Source organism: Salmo trutta, chromosome 7 (assembly GCF_901001165.1).
Source record: "Salmo trutta chromosome 7, fSalTru1.1, whole genome shotgun sequence".
Classification (NCBI taxonomy): Eukaryota; Metazoa; Chordata; class Actinopteri; order Salmoniformes; family Salmonidae; genus Salmo; species Salmo trutta.
This window is the reverse complement of record NC_042963.1, coordinates 3,053,341-3,061,837: the sequence shown is the minus strand read 5'-3', so window position 1 is coordinate 3,061,837 and position 8,497 is coordinate 3,053,341. Positions and strand designations below refer to the sequence as shown.

Here is an 8,497-nt window from a genome sequence, read left to right as displayed (position 1 = left end):
GCTGGAGGACGCCAGGAAGAAGCTAGCTCAGATCAGACAGCAGCAGTACAAGTTCCTGCCCACTGAGCTGAGGGAGGATCAAAGCTAATTGGTCAAGAGAAAAGTAGATGGACATCTGATTGGAACCTATTGTTACACAGAGATGTAGCTTACTCCAGCGATTCGCTGTTTCTCTCTCACACGGGTAGAGTGTATAACGTATTTGGGCCAGGACTGTTTCATGAGTGGAACTAGTGTGCGTTTCACAGAGGATGATATTGACATTATGACATAAGGACCACCTGGCTACAGCTGTGCTGTATTAGCAGGGTTAGGACCTGCAATCTAAAAGATTGAGACGGATGCCCTTATTGATTTTATGGTAGGATACATCAATAAGGACATCACAGTTAAATGAACATTACTGGATCCAGTAATGGTAAATACTATTAATACTTTTCATGGATACATCTCTAAATCAGTTGAATGTAGTTTAAAACCTGTAAAAGCTAATCAAAAGGGGTAGCTCCCTCTCCAACTTGCACAGCTGATTCAGGGATCCATAGCATCAGTTCCTCACAAAACATCTTAGTGTTGATCTACCGTAGGTATTGCAGTACTCTGATGCATCATTTCAATCATTAGCCCGCATGCACCATTATAACTTGACAGGTCTGGCATCTTAATTTGATCACTCTGTTGCAGAGAATTTTCCTACGCAGTAAGAAATGCAAATTGTAGTGCATTCAAGGTTTAAAAGGCTTCTAAATGTTGTAATTTCCACTTAAAATGTCAGACTTGATTTGCCCTAATGAATAATGTATCAACCCCTACAAAAATGCCCTTTAATTATATTCCACATAATAATTAAAATGTCCTGTTGCTACAGGATTATTTTCCTGCTGTGAGAAGCAGGGTCAAATTAAGATCTGTACATATCAATAAAGCCACTAACCAATAGTTTAGCTTAGGATTGGGCATTTGTAATATGTTAGTATATGAATGTGATCTTTGGAATTGCTGTTGAATAATTAAACGTTTGGATTTTATGTACTATATTTAATGTAATAGAACTTCAGCTTCACACCAAATCCGTAGTGTCAGTGAGTGGGTTTGAGTGGATAGTAAAGCCAACAGCAGACACTAGTTCATGTTTTACAGCATCGTAATACCTTTCAAAGGAATACTTCTGTAGGTAATAATTATCCCTGGTGTGTCAGTAGGGAGATCCCTGCCTCGGCTCCCATGTTTGGACATTCGGCTGTCACTCATATTTCAGGAGCAGGGAGCAGTCACGGCAGAGGGTTGTTAATGGGTTAAATCTCAGTCTATGTGCAATATTTTTGCCAGACTGGTATTCTCTCCCCCAAGCCCTCTCACACTCTTTTTGGTTTTCCTGCTGCCTGCAGGAGGAGGCTCCGTTTACATTCTTTCTCATATTTTATCTCTCTTTCTTGCCTTTGTGTTTTAATTCCAGTCTAATTGACAGTAGCCAGAGTTTGGTTGGGAGTTCCACCATACGCACACAACAGCAAAGCTATGCTCTGTCTGTCCTTTGCCTGTTCAGCCGGTGGTGTTTGGTTTATACTTATTACAGATTCCATTGAGTTTGGGATATGAGCTTGTTCTCGTGTTCATGTTCTTATTGTTCCTTTAACCATAGCAACACATTACCACTCATTATACTGTGTCAGACTGATGAGAAGGCAGCACTGATTGGAATTGTGTATGCAGCTGTGTATGCAGCTGTGTATGGCTTATTCCCTCTTAAACGTGTATGAAACTGTAGGATGTGGTGTAGAATGGCACTGAGATGTCTGGTATAACCTTATGCACTGAGGAGAGCAAGCAATGCCTTCCATGTTCAACCATTCAGGATCACTACTAACGCACCTGTCAAATGTATTAGTGATGAAACCACATACAGTCCAGTCCTGACTAGGGCCGGGACGATACCAGTATTGCAATACTCGTTAGTATCGTGTAAAGGAAACAAAACACAAAGCGGATTTAACTTCTTTAGGAAAACAGCCCTTATGTTGGAATGAAACATCATTATGTTGTCATCCAGAGTCACATGTATATATTTTCCAAGCTATAGCATGCTTTTAAAGGACCGAAGAGTTTGGTCTGCTTCGTGTTTTTCATTTTTGTAATGGAAAGAAATATTGTGATACTGGTATCGTCCTGGCCCTAGCCCTGAGTAGGAAAATAGTTCATTTATGTTATTCCAGTATTGGTGTAGTATAAGGTCATTAGTATTGTGTCCACTCCAACAGCTCAGTCCCTCGTTGTCAGTCTGTGGTCTGCATTGTGTACTTGTGCCTTAATTGAAACCCCGCTGTAACAACATCTAAAGGCGTGTCCTTCTGGATAAGAACATGTATCCCGTCTAACCCAAACTCTCTCTGGGCCATTAACTATCACCTAGTCCTATGCCATAACACAATGTATTGCCTTGGCTGGTAGCCCATCTGCCTGCCGTAAACCATGCTGGTATATAAAGTGCATCCATGGATACGTTTAAGTTTTAGACTATATACAGAAATGAATACACACTACACTGCATTCCATGAGCATGTGGCAAGTTGTTATTGAACTCTTAAAGATGATAATTTGCTCTGCCTTGAAATTCATTCAACATACACATAATCCTCATAAATAGGACTAAATAACGTCCTTGTTTCATTGTTAAACCACCATAAATGAAGTTTTTATCAATAAATGTAACGACTATCCTGAGATAATGTATATTGTCTAAGCAATTTGTCTATAAGCGTTAACTGGAATAGGAAAAACGACTAGCTGTTATTCAAATGTAGGTGTTGTGCTTTCTTTAACAGACTGAATTCATTTCAACAGTTTAACTGATGCTATATGTCTAATATTTATCTTGTCACAAAAGTATTTTTTGTATTCACTGAAAATAAAGAATTTGAAACAAACATGGCCCAGTTTGTTAGTGGTCATTGTGTTTAATTTACTGTATGTATCATTCATTCTTGAACAGGAATCCTGAATGAACTTAAAGGAAATGGAATAGTGAAACAAAGCAAAGGCTGTATCATCTCACCAACATTCTTTCCAGTAGATGTCACTGTTAGTCTTTTCAATGTAGAGATTGGGGTCACTGGGTGTTTTGAGACCTATGCTGTAGTGGATGGAGAGTGCAAATTCAGGCAGACCAAATATGGTCATACAGTATGTGCTGTATTCCCCTGGTTCACAGAACAGACCCTGAACCATGCAGCGACTGACTGCCATTTTAGATGTTTGTACTTTCAGTTCACTTGATCAGATTCCCAATAGATTCAAATGGATTGCCCATTTCTATAATGTTGTCTGTATAAGTCCTCTGATGTTAAAAGTGATGCCATGCAATTCTGATCTGCAGTTCTACGTCTAGTAGACCTTAGGTTGGCAGTGAGCACATTCTCCTCAGGTGACAAATCTTCCAGTAAGTCTGGAACTCACATGCCAGTCCTCCTCTCAGTGCCCTGCCCTGGGCTCCCCAGGACAGACTGTATGAAAGACGGTCAGAGCAGAGGTGCCCAGCAGTGCGATACACATAGTCAGCCTAATGAACACCATATTTGGCTGTTTGACTGTTTTGGTCTCATGCGAGGCCACACAGTGGAGAGGGGAAACTCAAGCCATGTGTCCAGCAGGGAAGGGATTGCCATTCCACCACAACTTAGACCAGAGGAAGAGGATGATGTTTGTTTTGGGAGCTTTGGCTCAGGAATAGGACTATAACAACTCTCAATAGGATGAATAATGCTGTGTAGATCCAAGGATCTCCAGTGGGTCTGTCCGCTTATTGTCATGAACTTCATGATTGGAGTCTGATTAGGAAACCACTTTATTAGACCTGCAATCAAGGTCTTCAAAATGTCTGTTTGGCACACCAGCATGAATAACTTCATGACTCCAACATGATAACACTAATAGTGATTTTTTGTTTGCTTATATACAGTGCCTTCAGAAAGTATTCATACCCCTTGAATTACTCCACATTTTGTTGTTACAGCCTGAGTTCAAAATGGATTTAAAAATATATATATTTTCACCCATCTACACAGAATTTGTGCTAATTAATTGAAAATGAAATACAGAAATATCTCATTTAAATAAGTATTCACACCCTGAGTCAATCATTTGTAGAAACACCTTTGGCAGCGATTACAGCTGTCCTTCTGGGTAAGTCTGTAAGAGCTTTCCACACCTGGATTTTGCAACATTTGCCCATTGTAATTTAAAAAATTCTTCAAGCTCCATTAAATTGGTTGTTGATCATTGCTAGACAACCATTTTCAAGGAGATTTAAGGGAAAACTGTAACTCGGCCACTCCGTAACATTCACTGTCTTCTTGGTAAGCAACTCCAGTGTAAATTTGGCTTGTGTTTCCGGTTATTGTCCTGCTGAAAGGTGAATTCTTCTCCCAGTTTCTGGTGGAAAGCAGACAACCAAGTTTTCCTTTACGATTTTGCCTGTGCTTAGCGCCATTCTCTTTTTATCTTGAAAAACTCCCCAAGTCCTTAACGATTACAAGCATACCCATAACATGATGCAGCCATCACTTATCAAATCAAAGTGTATTTGTCACGTGCGCCGAATACAACAGGTGTAGACCTTACAGTGAAATGCTTACTTACAGGCTCTAACCAATAGTGCGAAAAAAAGGTGTGTGTGTGTGTGTGTAGGTAAGTAAAGAAATAAAACAACAGTAAAAAGACATTTGAAAATAAGAGTAGCAAGGCTATATATAGACACTGTTTAGTCAGGCTTATTGAGGTAGTATGTACATGTAGGTATGGTTAAAGTGACTATGCATATATGATGAACAGAGAGTAGCAGTAGCGTAAAAAGAGGGGTTGGCAGGTGGTGGGACACAATGCAGATCCCTATGCTTGTAAATATGGAGAGTGGTACTCAGTAATGTGTTGTATTGGATTTGCCCCAAACATGACACTTTGTATTCAGGACAAAAAGGACATTTTTTGCATTATTACTTTAGTGCCTTGTTGCAACCAGGATGTATGTTTTGGAATATTTTTATTCTGTACAGGTTTCCTTCTTTTCACTCTGTCAATTAGGTTAGTAACTGTAATGTTGTTGATCCATCCTCAGTTTTCTCCTATCACAGACATTAAACTCTGTAACAGTTTTAAAGTCACCGTTGGCCACATGATGAAATCCCTGTGTGGTTTCTTTCCTCTCCGGTAACAGAGTTAGGAAGGGAGCCTGTATCTTTGTAGTGACTGGGTGTATCGATATGTCACCCAAAGTGTAATTAACAGTGGTGGAAAAAGTAGCCAATTATAATATACTTCATTAAAAGTAAAGATACCTTAAAAGAAAATGATTCAAGTAAAATAAAAAGTCACCCAGTAAACTTCTACTTGAGTAAAAGTCTAAAAGTATTTGTTTTAAAATATACTTAAGTATCAAAAGTAAAAGTATAAATCATTTCAAATTCCAAATATTAAGCAAATCAGACAGCACCATTTTCTTGTTTTTTAAATTTAATTTACGGATAGCCAGGGGCACGCTCAACACTCAGACATAATTTACAAACGAAGCATGTGTGTTAAGTGAGTCTGCCAGATCAGAGGCAGTAGGGATGACCGGGGAGGTTCTCTTGATAAGTGTGTAAATTGGACCATTTTCCTGTCCTGCTAAGCATTCAAAATGTAACGAGTACTTTTGGGTGTCAAGGAAAATGTATGGAGTAAAAAGTATAATATTTTCTTAAGGAATGTAGTGCATTAAACGTATTCAAAAATATAAATAGTAAAATAAAGTACAGACACCCCAAAAAAACGACTTAAGTAGTACTTTAAAGTATTTTTACTTAAGTTCTTTACACCACTGGTAATTAATAACTTCACCGTGCTCAAAGGGATATTCATTGACTGCTTTTTTTTTTACCCATCTGCCAATTGGTGCCCTTCTTTGGGAAGTATTGGAAAACCTCCCTGGTCTTTGTGGTTGAATCTGTGTTTGAAATTCAGTGCTCGACTGAGGGACCATAGAGATAACAAGGTAGAGATAAAGTAGTCATTCAAAAATTATCTTAAACACTATTATTGAACACAGAGTGAGTCCTTGCAACTTATTATGTGATTTGTTAAGCACATTTTTACTCCTGAACTTGTTTAGCCTTGCCTTAACAAAGGGGTTGAATACTTATTCACTCAAGACATTTCAGCTTTTCATTTTTTCAATTTGTCAATAAAAATTAAAAACGTAATTCCACGTTGACATTATTGTGTGTAGGCCAGTGACAAAAAAAATATCAATTTAATAAATATTAAATTCAGGCTGTAACAACAAAATGTGGAAAAAGTTAAGGGGTGTGAATACTTTCTGAAGGCACTTTATTTATTAGGGCTGTCGGATTAATCAGTTAACTCAAGTTACTTTTTGTAATTTTAGTGAAGACATTTTTTGTGATTAACTGCATTGTCTGAAAGTGTTTAAAATACACTGAAATCATCCACAATACATAATCTATACATGTACTGTAAAAAACAAGTTGACATTGAGGTTAAAGAAAGAGTTCTTTATCAATTTACCTGATTTTGCAAACTGTTACTTTGGACAAAATCAAGATATCAATATTCTTGTAATGCTTTTTGTATACAAAATCTTACATTACAGCTCAATTTGAGAAAATTCTGAATTTGCGATTAATCACAGCAAATCCTGCGATTAACGATTAACGAAATATCACTTGACAGCCCTAATATTTATGAACCACCACCCCCTCCTCTCTCTCACACACTCATCACTCTCTCATACTCACTCACACACTCACTTTTCTCTAGTCTTGACTAGGTCCATCCAAAGGTAAGAGTGGAAGCCTAGTATAGAAGTGGAGATCTTGCCCACTCATCCCTGTCAATCCTGCTCACTCGTGTATGGAGGCCAGCTGCACCTGGTAATAGTTTTGACGTCTGATCTCTTACACAAGGGAGTATGTCATTAATATCCAGAGAACCTTTGAAGGGCCCCTGTAGGCGCTTAAAGGCTCGTGGACATCCAGCAATCCCAGGCACCCACACCAGGGAACTGTGACCCTCCAAATGTGTTACATTAACAGTGTGGAGTGTTTTTATTAGAGGGACTGTAGCTTGTGCCGTGCCTAATCCCCACAGCCTGGCAGCAATTTACTCCCTGCTTTGTTCCATGCTCAAGTTCACAGAGAAGGGGCCATGCCAAGCCATGGCTAAACTGGATGAAAATAGGACAATTTTTCGCTTTCATTTATGCACACAGGTGATATTCATCAATGTGCAAGTGATTAGAGAGGGGCGTAAAGTATGTAGCACTTCATACACCTTGTGAAAGCTAATATCAGAATTTGACTGGACTATTGTCTGAATGCTTTTGTGTTGTTGACCAGATGACATGAGATAGTTCAGTCATGTTTCATTCTGTAAATTAAACTGAACTGACTCAGAAATGGCTGACAGTGTAAATGGCTGGTGATAGATGTATCCATAATTATTGTGCTAAGGAATGTCTTGGTAACATGTCTTACTGTCATTGCTGATGATTGACTGGAGATGGTACCAAGGGTTGAGCAGTGCAATCCCACAGCATTCCTCAGGAAGTTTATTTGTCAAGATGTTGCTAATTATATATTTTGAAATGGCTGAATATTAAACATTTATATTGGTCTCTGATGGTATTGCCTATTGAGTTATATTGCAAGACTAAACAGAATTAAGGGATCTATAAAATGAGAGCAGCATGCAGTAAATTCTTGGGATAGAAGAAACCCATTGTCTGTGAATGGGCCCTGTCTGGTTTGCAGACTTTTCCTCATGAAAACTAGTCCAAGATAAGTAAGGCTGAAGTTGGACTGAGTTCAGATTGCATCATGCTTTTTTCTCTTTTACAGTATATCCATGAAAGCAGTAACTGTCCACTGAAGCAGTAACTGCTCTGAACCAAATGGATCTAATTCTACTCCTGCTGTAGAAACTGGAGAGAGGAAGCGTAGTTAGAAAAATGTTTTGCATGTCAGGAAAGGAATCTTTTTTGGTTTAAGCTAATTTTTTTTTCAACATCTCTGGGGCCCTACAGACATTGATGTTATTTAGACTGTCAAAGTGTAGGCACTGAAGCTCTAGGTATGTGGAGTGAAATCAATTGTTGAATGTGAAACTAAAAAGAAAATCAAAAGCTAACCGAACAGACAAAAGAGCTGAAACCATTATTTTTCTAAAATTATTTTGGTAAAATGCCATGTAGCCAATGTTTAGATATTGGTTATTTTTGTCAGGATGCTCCATTAAACATAGCCCAGAGCCTGGAGCACAAGAATGGGGGTGTAATGGTTTATTTGAACTGGATCCCCAAACCAAGTCGCAGGTTATATGTTATGGTGAAAGCCCCTGACATGTCATGAAAGAATTCTCCAACTCTCCTGAAGTTTTCTTTTTCTGGCCTTGTCTGTTTCAATTATGTTTTTACAGCTGGTTTCCCAACTTCGTTTTGTATTTAGTT

The 8,497-nt window shown here is 38.5% G+C and overlaps 1 protein-coding gene across 4 annotated transcripts in view; it reads left to right on the top strand.

Annotated features, from left to right (window-relative positions):
• Positions 1 to 2,928, top strand: part of LOC115196757 (talin-2-like) — a 158,421-nt gene extending 155,493 nt beyond the window's left edge. For all 4 annotated transcript variants that reach the window (XM_029757643.1, XM_029757640.1, XM_029757642.1 and 1 more), the window contains one exon: positions 1 to 2,928. This exon is cut by the window's left edge and continues 41 nt beyond it. In XM_029757643.1, coding sequence (XP_029613503.1) covers positions 1 to 88 — 88 coding nt within the window. In that variant the 3' untranslated portion in view covers positions 89 to 2,928.
• Positions 2,929 to 8,497: the final 5,569 nt, after the last annotated feature.